The sequence below is a fragment of the Muscardinus avellanarius genome, assembly GCF_963383645.1.
Source record: "Muscardinus avellanarius genome assembly, chromosome: 4".
In the NCBI taxonomy this organism is placed as follows: domain Eukaryota; kingdom Metazoa; phylum Chordata; class Mammalia; order Rodentia; family Gliridae; genus Muscardinus; species Muscardinus avellanarius.
Window position 1 is genome coordinate 70,676,772 of NC_137789.1, and position 21,300 is coordinate 70,698,071.

Sequence of the window (21,300 nt, forward strand, 5' to 3'; positions counted from 1 at the left end):
CATCCCTAATCCAAATATCTGAAATCCAAAGTGCTTAAAAACCTAAAACATAGCCAGTGTGGTGGCATACACTTGTAATTCTAGTACTTGGGAGGCTGAGACAGGAGGATCACAGGTTTGCTGCCAGCCTTAGCTACTTAATGAGTCCTTCCACAACATAGTGTGACCTTGTTTCAAAAAAAATAACAAAAAAATAGGGCTGGAGGTGTATTTCAGAGGTAGAGTACCCTTGGGTTCAATCCCTAGTACTGCAATAAATAAATAAAACTTTTTTTAGTTTTTATTTTCTTTTTGTGGTACTGAGGATTGGACCTAGGAGTTCTCTACTGCTGAGTTATGTTTCCAGCCTCTTCCTATAAAAAAATTTTTTTAAAGTTTTATTTTGAGGTAAAGTCTTGCTAAATTGACCCAAGCTGGCCTTGAACTTGTGATCATCCTGTGTCAACCTCCCAAATACTGGAATTATAGGCATGTGTTACCAAGCCTGACAAAATCTAAAACTTTGAGTGCCAACATGGATAATTCTATACCTGACCTCATGTAATAAGTTAAATAAAGAATAAAATTGGTCTGGTGGTGGGTGTATCTCAGAAGTAGAACGCCTCTGGGTTTAATCCCTAGTGTAAAACACACACACACACACACACACACACACACACACACACACACACACACACACACTTGGGTCTTACCTCTAGAAATCCTATTATAGATGTGCAATTATTCCAAAATAAAAAAAATAAAAATCTGAAATACTTCTGGTATTAAGCATTTTAGATAGGAGATACTCAGCCTATAAAGCATTTTATTCAGGGATCTACAAAGATTACAAATATAAAACATAAGTGACATCCAGGTGCTGTGGTGCACGCTTGTAATCCCAGAGTTTGAGAGGTTGAGTGAGACAGGAGAATCACACAGGTTTGAAGCTACTTAGTGAGGCTCTCAGCAACTTAGTGAGACCCTGTTTCCAAATAAAGTATAAAATAGTTCTGAGAGTATCGCCTGGAGGTAGAAAAGCTCCTGGGTTCCACTCCCAGTACCACCAAAAAAAAAAAAAAAAAAAAAAAAAACAACCCACAAAAAACAAAAACATAAGTGACATTAAGTGGGTACAGCTGTATAAATGTTTGTGATATTGATGAAAGGTTTGAGCCACTGCCCCGCAGGGGGCGGGGCCGGAAGCTAGGAGGCGGAGCCCTGTAATTCCCAGAGGAGACCATGCCCCTCGATTTAAGGGAGCCTGTCTGTCACCTCTAGAGAGAAGCCCAATAGAGACAGAGAGGCGCACTCTCCCCCACTAGCCCCCGTGGGCCGCGGGGGCTGACTCTCCACGAATAAAGGCATGCATATCATCTTATATCGGTGTCCTGCATTTATCTGTGCACCCACCTATGCCTACATCGTATATGTTGGTGGTTCAGACATTTGGAGAGAATTTAAATATTGAAATACTTTAATAGCTAATCAGTAAAGTTAGGAAAAACTGAAAAACAGCCAAAGTTTACCATATAATGCTTAACTTTCAAAGTGATACTGATTTTTTTTTAAAATTATGCCCATTAGCCGGGCATGGTGGTGTACACTTATAATCCCAGGCTTGGGAGGCTGAGACAGGAGGATCATGCAAGTTCGAAGCCAGCCTCAGCTACTTAGTGAGGCTCTCAGCAACTTAGTGAGACACTGTTTTCAAAGAAAATATAAACTAGGTATGGGAGTGTAGCCCGGAGGTAGAAAGCCCCTGGGTTCCATCCCTAGTGCCACACACACATAAAAAAAAATTATACTCATTGTTAATCATGCTCATATTCATATAATATTGTTAGTATGTAATTCTATAATCTGCAAATTATTTTTGCTTATACTCTTTGCATATACATACTAGGGTAGTACATATATAATAGGGATTGACCTCAGGTTTTATACCTCTGAGCTACACCCCCAGCCCTATTTTATTTTTTATTTTGAAACAGGATCTCACTGAGTTGCGGAGGGCCTTGCTAAATTGCTGAGAATCTGCAATCCTTCTGTCTCAGCTTCCTAAATTACTGGGATTACAAGTGTGTGCCACCATGCCCAGCTTTTATTTTTTTCTTATGTACTCTGAGTAGCTAGACAAAATACTCATATTTGAATTTGATATTGATTAACTATTTTGTTTTCAGACCTGTCTTGTACTTGTATTCTTTTTATATTATTATAATACCTGTCAACATAACCTGAAAAGTGAGACCAAATAATGGAAAGAGGATATGTTTTAGAGTTCCTGACACTTAGCAGATATTACATAAATGGAAGTTAAATTAGAAGAGTGATTTATATTAGCTTTAAATCCTTTTAGTTTTTATGTGCTACAAGGACATATAGGAACTACCTTAAAGAAAGTAGTAGACTTAAAATGGATCAGCACTGATTAACAGAAGCCATAATTGAAGAAGTTTAGTTTAAATAAATTGAAATCCATTGGTACAATGTCATTGGTAGACAAAATGTTTTATCTATCTCTTTATATATTTCTAGGTCATCTGTAATCTTGTATATCTTGTATATGATCTAGTGACTTTGTAAACTGTGAATCAGTAATGGAATATTAGGTATTATTGTTGTTATCCTTATAATGTACTTACCGGGTCATGAGCAGATTAAAATAAGGCCTCATTTATTAATCAGTGTTAATTTGAGATGTTTCTACATAAAGTTTTCTTATTTTGATAATTTTTTCTTTTAAGAGTCAACTATTAACCAATTTAATTGAAATTGTTTTTGTTTGTTTGTTGTTTTTTTTTTTTTTTTTTTGGTGGTACTGGGGGTGGAACCCAGAGGCTTTCTACCTCCGGGCTATACTCCCAGACCTATTTTATACTTTATTTGGAAACAGGGTCTCACTAAGTTGCTGAGAGCCTCACTAAGTAGCTGAGGCTGGCTTCGAACCTGTGCGATCCTCCTGTCTCAGCCTCCCAAGCTAATTGAATTGTAATGTACATCTTTTGTGTAGATATATTTAACATTTTCTTGGTAACTTGGGAGTCATGACATATAGATATATTTTTTAAACTGTTGAGCTTAGCGAGGGACTTTGCTACTCAGTGAGACCCTGCCTGTTTAAAAAAAAAAAAAAAGTAAAAAATAGGACTGGGGGTATAGCTCGGAGGTACAATGCCCCTGGATTCTATCTCCGGTACCACAAAAACAAAACATAAAACAAAAAAAAAAACTAGTTTAGTTATGCCTTTAGGGTTATTTTAAACTTGTACCATATGAGTCCAGATTCTGCAGTTTGAGTTCTTACGCCTACCTTATATAATTTTCTGTCTAATGCTTTTTATCCCTTGATCCTAGATCCTTTTATAAAATGGGAATATGTGTATTACGGCTTTGTTGCTTACTGTGTTGTAAGACACAGTGTAAAGAACATACTTTTTTTTTTTTGCAAAAAAAAAAAAAAGGATCAATGTTCCCGGAACAGCCTCAGCTACTTAGTGAGGCCCTTCACAACTCAGTGAAACCCTGTTTTAAAAATAAAAAGACTAAACCAGACATGGTGGGGATGGAACCCAGGGACAATCTACCTCTGAGCTACACCCCCAGCCCTATTTTTATTCTTTATTTTGAAACAGGGTCTCACTGAGTTGCGGAGGGCCTAAGTAGGTGAGGCTGGCTGTGAAGCGCAATCTTCCTTTCTCAGTCTCCCAAATGCTGGGATTACAAGTGTGTGCCACCACACCTGGCTGAGAATATACTTTATTTTTAAATATATATTTTTTTAAATTTATAGTCTGTTTTCTGCTTAATTCTAAAATCAGAATTGGGATATAGGCATATAAAGTAAATATTATATGTTTAAGATATTGAAATACACTATTCTTGGAGATTTTGCTTTTATAAGGGTGTGAGACATAAGTTTGGGTTGACTTGCTTTCTGGAAGAGAGTTGTTCAGTAACAAAATGATCCAAATTCTTTCAGAATCGTTCTGATTTTCAATGCCAACATCGATGGCAGAAAGTTTTAAATCCAGAATTGATAAAAGGTCCTTGGACTAAAGAAGAAGATCAAAGGGTAACATGTTTTTTTTATTCTTTATGTTTATTGTGTAGGTAGACCAGCTTTTTTTCTTATATATTATTTTAAAACATAATATATATTTAAATCCCTTTATTTTGTTTCTGGAGGCTGTTTGCTTAAGAATTGAAGGTCAAGTGTCTTGAAATGTAGTAGACCAGCTTTTTTTCTTATATATTATTTTAAAACATAATATATATTTAAATCCCTTTATTTTGTTTCTGGAGGCTGTTTGCTTAAGAATTGAAGGTCAAGTGTCTTGAAATGTAGTTTTTTCTGAATTGAGTAATATATATATATATATATATATATATATATATATATATATATATACATTGCTTTCCAATAGCTTGGTTTGCAGAAGGAAAAAGGCCTTCTATAGGCTTGGTCACCTATTTAAAACTTGGTTTAGGAATTCTTAATGTATATTTTTATGTCAAAAATTGAATTAACAGCTGGGTGTTGTGCACACTTGTAATGCCAGCATTTGGGAAGCTGAGACTGAAGGATCATGGTTTGCGCCAGCCTCACCTACTACTTAGTGAGGCCCTAACAACAACAAGCCTTGCAACAACAAGCCAGCTGCAATGGTGTATACTTATAATGCCATCTACTTGGGAGGCTGAGGCAGGAGGATCCCAAGTTCAAGCCCAATATCAGTAACTTAGCAAAAGATAAAAAGGGTTAGGGCTGTAGCTCAGTGGTAGAGCATCCCTGGGCTTCATCTTCAGCACCAAAAAAAAAAAATGTTGGAGACAATATATATAAAATATATATATTATATATAAAATATATATATTATATATATTACATATATATATATATATATATATATATATATATATATATATATATATATATATATATATATATATATTTTGGTACTGGGGATGAAACCCGGGGGACTTCTACCTCCAGGCTACACTCCCAGACCTATTTTATATTTTATTTGGAAACAGGGTCTCTTAAACCAGCTGAGGCTGGCTTTGAACCTGAGTGATCCTCCTGTCTCAGCCTCCTAAGCGCGGGGATTACAAGCATGCGCCACCACGCCCAGCTGGAGACAATATTTTAGTTGGGGATTTACAGCATATTTACCACCACTAGAAGCAAATAAAAAAAGTTATTTCACTGGGCTGAATTTTAATCTAATTTACTTGATGGCTGATGATAAGTTTTAAAATGTGAGATCTTACTGAAAACTACAATATGAAATTAATTATTTATTTTCCGGTACTGGGGATGGAATCCAGGGGCATTCTACCTCTGAGCTACACCCCAGCCCTAATTTTTAGTCATTTATTTATTTATTTGTTTGTTTGTTTGTTTTTGTGGTACTGGGGGTGGAACCCAGAGGCTTTCTATATCCGGGCGATACTCCCAGACCTATTTTTATATTTTATTTGGAAACATGGTCTCACTAAGTTGCTGAGAGCCTCACTATGTAGCTGAGGCTGGCTTAGAAATTCTGCGATCCTCCTGTCTTAGCCTCCCAAGTACGGGGATTACAAGTGTGCACCACCACGCCTGGCTAGTCTTTTTATTTATTTTTATTTATTTATTTGTTTGTTTGTTTGTTTGTTTGTAATCCCGCCCCTGGGATTATAAGCATGTGCCACCATGTCTGGTTTAGTCTTTTTATTTTTAAAACAGGGTTTCACTGAGTTGCGAAGGGCCTCACTAAGTAGCTGAGGCTGTTCCGGGAACATTGATCCTCCAGTCTCATCCTCCCGAATGCTGGGATTACAAGCGTGTGCCACCATGTCCAGCCTTTATTTATTTATGTATTTATGTATTTAGTTTTTGTAGGACTGGGGATGAAACTCAGGTACATTCTACCTTCAAGTTACACCCCTAGCCCTATTTTTTAGTCTTTATATTTTTTAATTTTTTATTGGTGCATTATATTCATACATCATAATGGGGTTGTTCTTGTGTGGACATAAATGTATGCATTGCCCATTTAGCCCCTACCCAATTCCCACCCCATCCCCTCCTTCCCATGCTTGGCCTAGTGGTTAACTTTAATATGTTTAAGTACATTGTATGCTTTAGAGAATTTCCTCCCCGCCCCATCACCCCTACCCAATTCCCACCCCATCCACTCCTTCCTATGCTTGGCTTAGTGGTTGACCTCGATATGTTTAAGTACATTGTGTGCTTTAGAGAATTTCCTTCTCCCCTCCCCACCCATCCCCTCATTTAGGTTGTCTTGTTTGCTCCTCTATAGGATTTCCTTTTTCATCTAGAGTTCCTCCTATGACCCATTTCTCCTTAGCTTTCACATATTAGGGAAAGTATCCAATTTCTTATTTTTTGTGATTGACTAATCTCACTTAGCATAATGTCCTTCAGTTCCATTCATTTCCCTGAAAATGATGTAATTGTGTTTTTTTTATGGCTGAGTAAAATTCCATTGTGTACATATCCCACAGTTTTGTAATCCATTCATCTGTTGATGGACATCTTGACTGGTTCCATAGTTTGGCTATGGTGAATTGTGCAGTTATGAACACAGATACACATGCATTAGTTTGGTAGTTTGTTTTCTTTCGTTTGGGTAGATATCCAGAAGTAGTATTGCTGGATCAAATGGTAGATTTGTTCTCATTCTTCTGAGGATTCTCCATACTGTTTTCCAAAGTGGCTGCACTAATTTGCAATCTCACCAACAATGTTTTAGAGTTTCCACTTCTCCACATTCTTGCCAGCATCTGTTGTTGTTTGTGTTTTGAATGATTGCCATTCTAGTTGGAGTTAGGTGAAATCTCAGGGTAGTTTTGATTTGTATCTCTCTGATTGCCAGTTATGTTGAGCATTTTTTCATGCATTTATTGACCATTTAAATTTATTCTTTTGTGAAGTGTCTTATTTAGTTCGCTTGCTCATTTTTATAGTGGATGATTTGGTTTCTTAGTGTTGAGTTTCTTGAGTTCTCTGTATATTCTAGATATTAGTCCTCTATCGGAGGTGTAGGTGGTAAAAATCTTCTCCCATTCTGTTGGCTCTTGATTTAGGTTCTTGACAGTTTCCTTTGCTGAACAGAAGCTCTTCAGTTTCATGCAATCCCACGTATTGATTCACCTTTTAATTTGTTGTGCCTTTGGGGTCTTGTTGAGAAAGTATTTATTTATCTGTGCTTGTGTGTTGCAGTGTTGGACCTATGCCCTCTTCAAGGAGCTTCAAGGTCTCTGGTTTGATTTCCATGTCTTTGATCCATCTTGAATTGACTCTTGTACAGGGTGAGAAAGTAGAATTAATTTCCAATTTTTTGCATATGGTTAACCAGTTTTGCCAACACCATTTGTTGGACAGGCTATCTTTTTCCCAGTGTATGTTTTTGGCCCCTTTGTCAAAAATCAATTGGCTGAAAGTGTGTGGACTTGTTTCTGGGTCTTCTATTCTGCTCCATTGGTCTATGTATCTGTTTTTGTGCCAGTACCATGCTGTTTTTATTACATTGACTTTGTAGTATAAAGTCTGGTATCGTGATTCCTCCTGCATGGTTTTTGTTGCTGAGAACTACTTTGGCTATTCTGGGCTTTTTGTTTTTCCAAATAAATTTAAGGACTCATTTTTCTATGTCTGTGAAGAATGATCTTGGTAGTTTAATGGGCATTGCGTTGTATCTGTAGATCACTTTTGAAAGGATGGCCATTTTAATGATATTTATTCTGTCTATCCATGAACATGGAAGATCTTTCCATATTCTAAGATCTTCGATTTCTTTTTTCAATATTTTATAATTTTCTTTGTAGAGATCTTTTACCTCCTTGGTTTGGTTTATTCCTAAGTATTTTATTTTTTTTGTGGGAGATCCTGAGTGGAAGTGTCTTCTGAATTTCTTTTTCAGTGGATTTATGGTTGGTGTACAGAAAAGCTTCTGATTTTTTAAAATTGATTTTGTATCCAGACAATTTGCTGAATTTGTTGATCAGTTCTATAAGCCTTTTGGTTGAGTTTGTTGGGTTTTCTAAATATATTATCATGTCATCTGCAAAAATTGAAAGTTTGAGTTCTTCTTTTCTTACTTGTACTCCTTTGATTTTCTTTTCTTGCCTTATTGCTCTGGCTAGAGTCTCTAGTACTATATTGACGAGAAGTAGTAATAATGGACATCCTTGTCTTGTTCCTGTTTTCAGGGGGAATTCTTGAAGTTTTTCCCCATTTAATATGATGTTGGCAGTGGGCTTATTGTAGATTGCCTTTATGATGTTGAGATATGTTCCTTCTATTCTAATTCTCTGCAGTGTTTTTTTTTTATCATAAGTGGATGTTGGATTTTATCAAATGCTTTTTCAGCGTCTATTGAAATGATCATGTGATTTTTGTCTTTGGTTCTATTTATATGATGAATTACATGGATTGATTTTCATATTTTGAACCAGCCTTTCATCCCTGGGATGAACCCTACTTTGTCATGGTGTATGATTTTCTCTATGGTTTTGAATGAGTGTTACTAGTATTTTGTTTAGTATTTTGCATCCAAGTTCATCAAAGATATAGGCCTGTAGTTTTCATTCCTTGAACTGTCTTTATTTGGTTTTGGTATTAGTGTGATGTTGGCTTCATAGAATATATTTGGGACAGTCCCAATTTTTTCCTATTTCATGAAGTAGTTTGAAGAGTATTGGGGTTAGCTCTTCTATAAAGGTTAATAGAATTCACTTGGAAAACCATCTGATCCTGGGATTTTCTTTAATGGTAAGCTTTTTATTGTTGTTTCAATCTCTTTGATTGCTATTTGTCGGTTTAAATTTTCTGTATCTTCTTGACTCAGTTTAGGAAGGTTGTATTTATCTAAAAAGTTGTCGGTTTCCTCCAGATTTTCCACTTCGTTGGAGTATAGTTTTTTCAAAGTAGTTTATGATAATGGATTTCTACACTGTCAGTAGTAATGTCTCATTTTTCATCTCTTATCTTCATAATTTGGGTTGATTCTCTTTTTTCTTAGTTAGGTTGGCTAGTGGTTTATCTACCTTGTTAATTTTTTTAGGAAACCAGCTTTTGGTTTTGTTGATTTTCTGTATTTTTTTTATTCTCTACTTCATTAATTTCTGCTCTAATTTTAATAATTTCCTGTCTTCTACTGGCTTTTGGGTTAGATTATTCCTGTTTTTTAAAGGCTTTGAGATGTGTCGTTAGGTTATTTATTTGAAGATTTTCTATTTTTTTATGTGAGCTGAGTCTCAGTGCCATAAATTTCCTCTTTTTTTTTTTTTTTTTTGTGCTTCCGGGGATGGAACCCAGGGGCAGTTGACCTCTGAGCTACACCATGTGCCCTATTTTTTATTCTTTATTTTGAAACAGGGTCTCACTAAGTTGCAGAGGGTCTCACTAAGTAGCTGAGGCTGTCTGCGAACCGCAATCCTTTTGTCTTGGCCTCCCAAATGCTGGGATTACAAGCGTGTGCCACCATGCCTAGCAAATTTTCCTTTTAATACTGTCTTCAAAGTGCCCCAGAGGTTTTGATATATTGTATCTTTATTTTTGTTTGTTTGTAGAAATTTCTTGATTTCACCTCTTACATCTTCTGTGACACATTCTTCATTCAGAAATATGGTGTTCAGTCTCTACATGTTTATGTTGTTTCTCTGGGTCTTCTTATAGTTGATTTCTAGTTTCTTTCTATTATGGTCTGAAATGACACAGGGGAAGTATGTATCATTTTTTGAATTTGCTAGTGCTCACTTTGTGGCCCAGGATGTGATCTATTTTGGAGAAGTTTCCGTGAGCAGCTGAGAAAAATGCAAACTCCACTGTACTTGGGTGAAATATTCTATATGTGTCTAACAGGTCCATTTGATTAATGGTGTTCTCTAGTTCTGAGGTATCTTTACTGACCTTTTGTCTGGAAAATCGGTCTAATGGTGTGATAGGTGTGTTGAAATCTTCCAGTATTATTGTATTGGGATTTATGTGACTTAATGTCACAAAGAGTTCATTTTATGGAAGTAGCTGCACCTATGTTTGATGCATAGGTGTTGATTATTTTTATTTCCTCTTGCTGGATTATTCCTTTTACCAGTAAAATATGACCTTCTTTGTCTCTTCTAGTAAGTTTGGGTTTGAAGTCTAACTTGTCTGATATCATAGTTGCTACTCCTGCTTGCCTTCAAGTTCCATTAGCATGAATTACCTTGCTCCAGCCCTTTACCTTAAGTTTTTTTGCTATCTTCACTTATAAGGTGTGTTTCTTGTAAGCAGCAGTTGGACGGATTCTGGTTTTTAATTCATTTTACCACTTTATGTTTTTTATTGGGGAATTGAGGCCATTTACATTCAGTGTGATTATTGAGAGATAATTTTTAATTCTTAACATGTTAAAATTTTATTTCTGTTTGAAATACTGTTTATTCTTCTTTGCTTAGTTGTCCACTGGATGGAAAATCTTGTTTTCCTGGTTCTGGTGTGTATTACCTATTTCTTCTTTGTAGTTAATTTCTTTTAGTATTTTCTCTTGTGCTGATTTTGAAGACATAAATTCCTTGAGTTTCTGTTTGTCATGGAAGCTTCTTATTTCCCCATCTAATTTGGTAGATAGTTTTTCTGGGTAGGAAATTTTGGGCTGGAAGTTGTTTTCTTTAAGAGTTTGGAATATGTTACTCCAAGCCCTTCTGGCTTTCATGACTTGAAGGTTTAGGAAGTCTGAAGTGATTCTAATTGGTTTGCCTCTGAATGTTACTTGTCCTTTTTTTCCTCTTTCTTTCTTTCTTTCTTTCTTTCTTTCTTTATTTATTTATTTATTTATTTATTTATTGTGGTACTGGGGCCCTTCTACCTCCAGGCTACACTCCCAGACCTATTTTTTGGAAACAGGATCTCTTAAGCCAGCATGGCTGGCTTTGAACCTGTGCCATCCTCCTGTCTCCGCCTCCCAGTCGTGGGGATTACAAGAGCGTGCCACCATGCCCGGCTTGTCACCTGGTCTTTTGATTTTGTTGCCTTTAAGATTCTCTCCTTGGCTTCTACATTGGTCATTTTGACAATTATGTGGTGTGGGGAACCTTTTCTCTGATCCTGTCTAAAGGGAGTTGTATAAGTGTATCCACCTCTTGCTCTATGTTTGAAAATTTTTCTGCTATTACTTCTTTGAAGATATTATTGATCCCTTTGGTTTCACCTTTTTTTTCCCTCCTCTATTCCGATTATTCTTAGGTTAGCTCTCTTAAAATGGGCCCATATTTCTTCAATGTCTAATTCCTGCTGTTGGATTTTTTTTCTAAGTTATAAACTATGCATTTGTTTTTGGAGTGATCATCTTCTAGGAGCGAGATTCTATTCTCCATGTGGTCTAATCGATTGTTTATACTTTGAATTGATGCCTTTATTTCAATTATTGCATCCCTTATTTCTTTTAGACTCTCTCTAAATTCTTTTCCAAGGTCCTGTATTATTTCTACAGTTATATTCCTGATTTGATCTTCTGGAGATCTCTGCATTTCTGTGTTATTAGGTTCTAATATTGTGGGGTTGCAGGTGTTCATTGCTCCATTATTGTTCCTCTTTCCCATAATTTCAGAAATTTGTGCCTTCTTTGGGTTCTTCCCTGGGTCACCATGACTTCACCTAGGGTGTTCTGGATCTCTGGAGTTTGTGGTAATCTCAGTCGCCACTATTCCTTTACTGGGTTGTATCACAAAGTCTCAGACCCAGGGAGTTAATCAAGGCTGCGTGAGACTGTGGGGGTGCTGGGCTGGGCGTTTTCTCACTGGGAGCTGCGACTAGGGTGTGGTATCTCTGCTACTGCTACTCCTTCATTTGGTTGGACTGTAAAATCTTAGACCCAGGGAGATTATCAAAGCTACGCAAGTCCCTGGGGGTACAGTGTTGGGATTTCTCCTTTAGGGGCCGCTATTTCACTTATGGTTGTTGTGCGTGCTGGATCTTGAGCTGTTTTGGGTGTGATGAACTCTCCACCACTACTGGCAATATGGTGCCGCTGCCATGCCCTCGGCCATGAGGCTGGTCTATTTCTTTTCTGGTTTTGAGCACTGTTCAGAATCCCTGGAGGGCATGATGTGCTTGGCCACTAGAAGGTTTATATGTTCTTTGCGCTGAAAGAACTGCTGAATTATACCCGAATAATCTACAGGTGCTCACTTCAGCTCCTTGTTTACCTTTCCTCTCTGGAGCCTGGTGCTGTGAGGCAAGATGGCGCAGGTGCACTGTCCGCTGCTGCAATGAGAGCTGGTTTCTTTTCTGGTATCTGGTTGTTCTTCTAGTCTTCTTTTTCTCTGTACCTTGTATTTACAGTTTTTATTTCTCTACTGATTGTGTTTTCTGGCCATGTAAAGCACTGATTTTGTGGCAATAGAGATTGAGTGTTAGCAGGACTCGTAAACTATGCTTTTCTCGGTTGCCATCTTCCCAGAAGTCTTTATATTTTTTGAAACAGGGTCACATTGGGTTGCGAAGGGCCTGGCTAAATAGCTGAGGCTGTCTGTAAACCTTAATCCTCAGGTCTCTGCCTCCCGAATGCTGGGATTACAAGTGTGTTCCACCATGCCTGGTTTATTTCTTATTTGAAAACAAAGTCTCACTAGGTTGCTGAAAGCCTCTTTAAATTGCTGAAGCTGGCTTTGAACCTGCATCCTTCTGTCTTATCCTCCCAAGTGCTAGGATTACAAGCATGTAATTACAAGTTGTAGAAGGCCTCACTAAGTAGCTGAGTTTAGCCACAAACCTGTGATCCTCCTGTCTCACCTCCCAAATACTGGGTTTGCAAGCATGTACTACCATGCCTGGCTGTTTGTTTATACAGACACACACACATACACACATGCACACACATGCACACACACACACACACACACACACACACACACACACACACACACACACATATAGACAGACATTACCTGGCTTGAAATTTTGATATATATTAAATTCAAATATTTCAACAATATAAAGTGTTTATGAAACCAAGCATGGTGGCCCACGCTTAAAATCTTAGTACTTGAGAGGCTGAAATAGAAGAATCTCAGGTTTGCAGCCAGCCTCAGCTACTTAGTGAGGTCCTCGGCAACTTAGACCCTGTTTCAAAATAAAGAATAAGAAAATAGGGCTGGCGCCGGGCATGGTGGCACACGCTTTTATCCCCGCGCTTGGGAGGCAGAGACAGGAGGATCGCGCTGGTTCAAAGCCAGCCACGCTGGCTTAAGAGACCCTGTTTCCAAATTAAAAAAAATATAAAATAGGTCTGGAAGTGTAGCCCAGAGGTAGAAGGGCTTCCAGGAACCCCAGTACCACCAAAAAAAAAAAAAAAAAAAAAAAAAAAAAAAGAAAAGAAAGAAAGAAAGAAAAAGAAAATAAAATGCCCCTGGGTTCAATCCTCGGTTCCAAAGTAAATAAGTAAATAAATAATAAATAAATAGGTTTATGACGTGATATTTTAATCATGAGGTAAAGTGGTCTGGGAATAACACTTCCTACAAATTTAGGTAAAATAAAACAAACTTAAAATTTGGAAAAAAGAATGGTAACCCTGAGCCCTAACAATCTTGAGTTATGTTTTAAAATGCTTTTTCAAATTTTGTTTTTGCTTTTTAGGTTATTGAATTAGTCCAGAAATATGGTCCCAAAAGGTGGTCTTTAATTGCAAAACATTTAAAAGGAAGAATAGGCAAACAGTGTAGAGAAAGATGGCATAATCATCTGAATCCTGAGGTAAAGAAATCTTCCTGGACAGAAGAAGAAGACAGGATCATCTATGAAGCCCATAAGCGGTTAGGAAATCGTTGGGCAGAAATTGCCAAACTACTTCCTGGAAGGTGCTTATGTAAATGTATCTACATTTTTCTGTACTTAAATATGACCTTTATTACCTTACTATTAAATATATTTTCAAGTTCCAAGTGTCTTTTATTATAATTAAAATTTAAACTGCATAAAACAAGCATCTACCTGAGATCATTTGTAATGAATTGTGTGTTAAATAATGTTACTTTTTTAGTGAAATATTTTATTGCAGTAATTTATGCAATAAAATGATAGGCCTTAAGATTATGTAAATACCTATGTTTACATATTATTGCCAGGCAGGTAGGCCCTCTTTATGTAAACTATTGAAATGGAATCTAACTCAGATTTCTTTCTTATTGGATACTATGCATGAGAGTAGAGAATTACAAATAACACTAGCAAAAATAAATTGCTATGAAAGTGTGTTAGGAAAACTTAATTCTAAATTAATTGTGGTATAACTTAAAACCATGGGAACAGTATATATATATATATATATTTATGTAAGTAATTATAGCATTTCCCTCAGAGGCAGTGAGTGCTAGTGGTTTAAATGTTTCATAACAGTCTTTAGTATAACAGACCAACAACCTTGGGGTGTTTCATACCTCAATCAGAAACTATGCATTTGTTTCTTATTGCTATAACCTTTATATAGTATTTCATAGTATATAAAATGCCTTTATATGTATTCTTAATCTTTATGTACTTGGGAAATAATTCATAGGAAACATAATTGCTTTGTTTTATAGATAAGGAAATTAAGGCACAGTGTTAATTTTTATCCAGGTTACCCTGAACTAGGAACTTCTGATGTTTTCAAGTCTTTTACATGTCTTTTTACTTTCTGTAGAATATAAGCTTAGTGTCTTAACATAAAAACTTTTTCAGTAAATGTATATTTTATGCTGGATGAAATTTACACTAAAAATAGCTATATGTTGATGATTTATATATATTTTAATTAATTAATTAATTAAGTTATTTAGTTATTTTTGGTGGTACTGGGGATGGAACCCAGGGGCCTTCTACCTCCAGGCTACACTCCCAGACCTATTTTATATTTTATTTAGAAACAGGGTCTTTTAAACCAGCTGAGGCTGGCTTCAAACCCGCGCGATCCTCCTGTCTCAGCCTCCCAAGCACAGAGATGATAAGCGTGTGCCACCACACCCGGCTGATTTATATATTATTTATTTATTTATTTATTTATTTTTAGTGGTACTGGGGTTCCTGGTAGCCCTTCTACCTCCGGGCTACACTCCCAGACCTATTTTTTACATTTTTATTTGGAAACAGGGTCTCCTAAACCAGCGCGCGTGGCTGGCTTCGAACCTGCGCAATCCTCCTGTCTCTGCCTCCCAAGAGCGGGGATTACAAGCGTGTGCTACCACGCCTGGCTGATTTATATTTTTTAAAGGGAAATTTAGATAAAATGGGAGCTAGTGAGTGTTTTCTTTCTTTCTTTTTTTTTTTTTTTTGTTACTGTGAATTGAACCCAGAGGCATTGTACCTCCTAGCTACACCCCCAGTCTTATTTTTTATTCTTTATTTTGAAACAGGGTCTCACTAAGGTTTAGAGGGCCTCACTAAGTAGCCAAGACTAGCCAGAAACCTGTGATCCTCCTGTCTCACATCCCAAATACTGGGTTTACAAGCATGCATTACCATTCTCGGCTGTTTGTTTACACACACACACACACACACACACACACACACACACACACACACTTCTAAGAAGTGAAAAGAGAACACTAGAATTCTTTTATTTTTTTTTTTTTGTGGTACTGGTATTGAACTCTTCTACCTCCGGGCTACACTCCCAGACTTATTTTATATTTTATTTGGAAACAGGGTCTCTTAAGCCAGAGAGGCTAGCTTCGAACCTGATCCTCCTGTCTCCGCCTCCCAAGCGCGGGGATTACAGTTTGTGTCACCACGCCTGGCAGAACACTAGAATTCTATAATTTGTGGTTTGCTTGCATATTTCTAGCTTAAGACCTTTGCCTTTGGTTTCTGTATCCTTTATCTAGAATGCTCTTTTTTTTTCTATCCTCATATGACTGGTTAATGCGCATCATTCAGATCTTAGCTTTACTGTCACCCCCAGAGGCCTTTCTGGACCACGCCTTTCTGGACCACTTAACACAAATTATTCCAGTTACTCACTTTTCTCATCCTGCTTTAAATACCTGCATTTGCATTGTACACACACACACACACACACACACACACACACACACACACACGTACAATTTTTCTCTTCTTCCTCCTTTATTTTTCTGTTCTTCTCTACTGCCATGCTTCCAATGAGAATGTAAACTCCATGAAAACAGGGATGGTCCTTGTCTTATTTACTATATTATGTCTGGTGCTTGGAACTGTGCCTGACAGAGACACATAAAGTTTATCTTTAGATTTTTTAAAAGGTAAATACTTTTATCAGTTGTGAAAACTTGTTTTAAGTACTTTGTGCAAGTTATACAGTATTAAAATTTGTGGAATCTTTTTTTCCTTTTTAAATTATATACTTTATTTCTTAGGACCGATAATTCTATAAAAAATCATTGGAATTCTACTATGCGAAGAAAAGTGGAACAGGAAGGCTACTTACAAGATGGAATAAAATCAGAACGATCTTCATCAAAACTTCAACACAAACCTTGTGCGACTATGGACCATTTGCAAACCCAGAATCAGTTTTACATACCTGTTCAGGCACATATTTTTAATACCTTTATTATTTAAAAAGCTTCTTTAATTGCTATATGGGAAGGTGTTTGACTTTTTAATAGGACAGTATAACATATATTAAGGGGAATTGGCATTTAAATTTCCAAACTGAAAAAATATGCCATAACTTTAAGAAATATTTTTGGAACAAACTCATTAAAATGTTTCCTCTTATATGTAATTTTTATATTAAGAAATATAGTATGTACATTTCATAATCTAATTCTTTACATTTTCATTTGTGTTTTAGTTATCATTTAACTAAATGTTAGATGCTTTAGCATCTACTGTAGTTTCCACTTAAATGTTGGGTATAATTATAGTCTTCTGACCTTATAAATGTGTTTAAAATAATTTAAGGAGGAAATAGTAAATCATTCAAGCCATGATTTGGGGTACAGTAAATAATTGGCCTTTGATTTTTGTCAACTTTGCTTTTCTCCTTATTAACCAATAACTTGGGTAATTTCAGTCCTTGTTTAGACAGATTGATTAGAGAGTATCCAAGCTCAAAATGGGGCAAGCTCTATGTTGTTCCTTAAAGTACATTTTCCTACTTGTAAGAAATTAGTTTAGGAGTCTTTATATAGTTTGCTTTAACTTTTTATGCATACTTATTTATTAGTGCCATTTTTTGTGATGAGTAATTCTTGGTTATTTTCACATAAAATATAAAGATTAAATAAGGACTCATTAGTATCTTTCCAAAGATAAAATTGGCCAACGTGTTAAAAATCCATGCTTACTATACTTCAGATTTTATTTTACATTTTATAGACATTATAAAGTTTTTTTTTTGGCCGGGCGTGGTGGCGCACGCTTGTAATCCCCGCGCTTGGGAGGCAGAGACAGGAGGATTGCGCAGGTTCGAAGCCAGCCGCGCGTGCGGGCTTAGGAGACCCTGTTTCCAAACAAAAATGTAAAAGTAGGTCTGGGAGTGTAGCCCGGAGGTAGAAGGGCTTCCAGGAACCCCAGTACCACCAAAAAAAAAAAAAAAGTTTTTTTTTTGTGTGTATGTGTTACTGGGGGTGGAACCCAGGGGCTTTCTACCTCCGGGCCATACTCCCAGACCTATTTTTTAATATTTTATTCAGAAACAGGGTCTCACTAAGTTGCTGAGAGCCTCACTAAGTAGCTGAGGCTGCCTTCGAACCTGTGCGATCCTCCTGTCTCAGCCTCCCAAGTGCAGGGATTGCAAGCGTACACCACTACACCTGGCTCCTTATAAAATTTTTAGGCATAGTTTAAGAAGAATCATCTAAAGTAATGGCATTTTAATTTTTTAAAATTATTTTTATTTATTTGGTGGTACTTGGGTTCCTGGAAACCCTTCTACCTCTGGGCTATCCTCCCAGACCTATTTTTATACTTTTTTTTTTTTTTTGAAACAGGGTCTCTTAAGCCAGTCATGCTTATTTATACATATGAATGTAGCTCCTCTATTAATCAACCCCAGCCTTCTTCCTCTCCTACTCTTCTTTTCTAGCTTTGCTGAGGTTTCCCCTCCATTATATGGAGCCCCCCTCGTATCCCTAATACTCCCTGGATTGGGCATATTAGAGAAAACATATATCCCTTCTCTTTCTGTGCTTGGCTGATCTCACTTACCATAATGTTCTCCAGGTCTTTCCATCTTCTTGCAAATTACATGATTTTGTTCTTCTTTATTGCTGAGCAGAATTCCATTTTGTGTATTTCCCATAATTTTGCAATCCATTCATCTGTTGATGGAGACCTAAGTTGGTTCCATATTTTGGCTATTACGAATTGTGCTGCTATGAAAATGGCTATGCATATGTTACTGTAGTTCTGATTTCCCCTTTGGAAAATACCCAGGAATGGTATAGCCAGATCATATGGTTGATCCATTTCCAGTTTTCTAAGGAATCTCCACACTGATCTCCATAGCGGCTGAACTAGTTTGCACTCCCACCAACAATGTAAAAGAGTTCCTCTTTCCTCACATTCTCACCAATATTTGTTATTTGACTTCTTTATGCTTGCCACTCTGATTGAGATTAGATGGACTCTCAGGATAGTTTTGATTTGCATCTCCCTGATGGCAAATGATGTTGAACATTTTTTTCATGTATCTATTAGTCATTTGTATCTCTACTTTTATTTTTTGCAGTACTGGGGATGGAACCCAGGAGCATTGTACATCTGAGCTACTTCCCCAGCCCTATTTATTTATTTATTTATTTATTTATTTATTTATTTATTTATTTATTTTGGTGGTACTGGGGTTTCTGGAAGCCTTTTATATATTTATTTGGAAATAGGGTCTCTTAAACCAGTGCGGCTGGCTTCGAACCTGCGTCATCCTCCTGTCTCTGCCTCTCAAGCATGGGGATTACAAGCATGCGTGCACTACCACACCTGGCCTAGTCTTTATTTTTTGAAGCAGAGTTTCACAGAGTTGCTAAGGGCCTCACTAAGTGGCTGAGGCTGTCCATGAACTGTGATCCTCCTGTCTCTGCCTCCTGAATGTTGGGATTACAAGCTGCACCCCTCCTCCCCCTGGCTGTATCTCTTGTGAAGTGTCTGTTCAATTCAGTTGCCCTTTTTTTGGGGGGGGGTGGTATTGGGAATGGAACCCTTCTACCTCCAGGCTATACTCCCAGACCTATTTTTTAATATTTTTATTTGGAAACGGGGTCTCTTAAGCCAGCAAGGCTGGCTTCAAACCTGTGCGGTCTTCCTGTCTCTGCCTCCCAAGCATGGGAATTACAAGCGTGTGCCACCATGCCTGGCAGTTGCCCATTTTTTGATTGGGTTCTTTGTTTTGCTAGTGTAGAGTCTGTTGAGCTCTATGTATATTCTGGACATTTTAATATACAAATGAAAAATATGAAGACAGTACAGTTATTTGCTGATTCTTGAAGACCTTAAGGTTTTTATTGTCTGGTTTTTTTTCATTTTTCTTTAGAGTCTGAACATTTCTGCTTCTATCTTAGAATCTCAAATTAATTTTTTAACTTATATGAAGAAAAGTTTAAAAATTACTTGGGACAAAGGGATTGTTTAGCAGTCTCAGTTAAAATATTTGGAAAGATATATATATTTCTTGTACTTTAAGAATTGTTTTCCTTTTAATAATTTTAGAAAGATTTATATATAGAATAATTTAAACTAGCAAGAAAATTAATTTTATTAAGTGTGTTTAAAGATAAATACATTGGTTTGAAATGCTGTCATAGCTTTTCATGAAAAGTTTGAGAAAAATAAGTTTCTAATTCATTAGAGTTACTGAGTTGAGTGAAAAGTGACACTAGTTGATGAGTATTTTAAGATTTAAGTTCTAGGTTAGATGTTATATATAATAACTTTGCATTATTGATTTAGGTAGACCACTATAGAAAATAGATAATTTCAAGTTTATATATATGTATTTTTTGGTGGTACTGGGATTCCTGGAAGCCCTTCTACCTCCAGGCTACACTCCCAGACCTATTTTATATTTTTAAATTTGGAAACAGGGTCTCTTAAGGCAGCGCAGCTGGCTTCGAACCTGCACCATCCTCCTGTCTCAGCTTCTCAAACGCGGGGATTACAAGTGTGCGCCCCCACGCCCAGCTATATTTCTTTGATTTTAAATGAGGTTTTAAAAGTGCCTTCTCATTTATTTATTTATTTATTTATTTATTTATTTATTTATTTATTTTGGTACTGGGGATGGAGCCCAGGGGCATTCTACCTCCAAACTATACCCCCAGCCCTATTTTTATTCTTTATTTTGAAACAAGGTCTCAGTGAGTTGTAAAGGGCCTCACTAAGTAGCTGAGGCAGTCCGCAAACTGGGATCCTGTCTCCACCTCCCAAATGCTGGGATTACAAGCATGTGCCACCATGCCTGGCTATATATATTTTTTACTACTACTAAAACGCAACTTCACAGTTCTTCATGTTTTAGAAATGAAGCAAAATAATACTTAGTCTATTGTGAAAGTGATCCTTGCGTTTTCTAAGTGATTCTTGTTTTTCTAAGACAAATAATAGGCAAAGCCCATTTTTCTATTTCTCTACTCAGATTGACATTTGCTTTAGTCTGCATCCTTGTGAAAGCTTCATATGGACTAGTTTCTTCCTCTGATAAGCAGGAACACAGATGGCATTGTCTTCTCCATGTGACAGAGCGACTCTTTTATATTTTTAAAATATTTGGTGGAAAATGTTGATAGATTTGTTAATAAAACTAGGCTAAGTAATTCTCATATTTCATCTAGGAGAATTTGAGGGTTGATTCTAAGTGTTAAGGCTTTCTCAGTAGGTCCTAGGAACACAGATATAGTTATTAGATAAAAAACTGTTGTAGGTATGAATTTTTAAAATGAACAGAGATACTTTCTAAGATTTTAATTTGGCATTTTATCACAAGTTTTTATTTTAAAACTTTTATAGCATTATATGCATAATACTAATGCTTTAATTTCTTTTTAGATCCCTGGTTATCAGTATGTATCACCTGAAGGCAATTGTGTAGAACATGTTCAGACTTCTGCCTTTATTCAGGTAAATTTTTTTATGGAGATTTTTTTTTAATCAGGTAACTTATTTATAACAAAAAGCAAAAGCAGTGCTTTCAAAAGTATTTTAAAAAGTTGAATAGTGCCTATTTTTCCTCATCTATTAAACTAGGATAAAAACAGTATCTGTCCTGTTTACTTTGAGTATTATAACATTGAAGGAAAAAATGTGTAAGTGAATTTGAAAAATGTAAATTGTACAAAAAAGGATTGACAATACTAGTATAGTGATTAATT

The 21,300-nt window shown here is 36.5% G+C and overlaps 1 protein-coding gene across 1 annotated transcript in view; it reads left to right on the plus strand.

Annotated features, from left to right (window-relative positions):
- The window catches only part of MYBL1 (MYB proto-oncogene like 1), a gene marked incomplete at both ends in the record, with an annotated part of 51,648 nt that overhangs the window by 13,932 nt on the left and 16,416 nt on the right, over positions 1-21,300 (plus strand). Inside the window, 4 exons of the mRNA XM_080693536.1 lie at positions 3,965-4,057; positions 13,613-13,833; positions 16,348-16,522; positions 20,978-21,049. Coding sequence (XP_080549662.1) covers positions 3,965-4,057; positions 13,613-13,833; positions 16,348-16,522; positions 20,978-21,049 — 561 coding nt within the window. The remainder of the gene's footprint in view (positions 1-3,964; positions 4,058-13,612; positions 13,834-16,347; positions 16,523-20,977; positions 21,050-21,300) is intronic.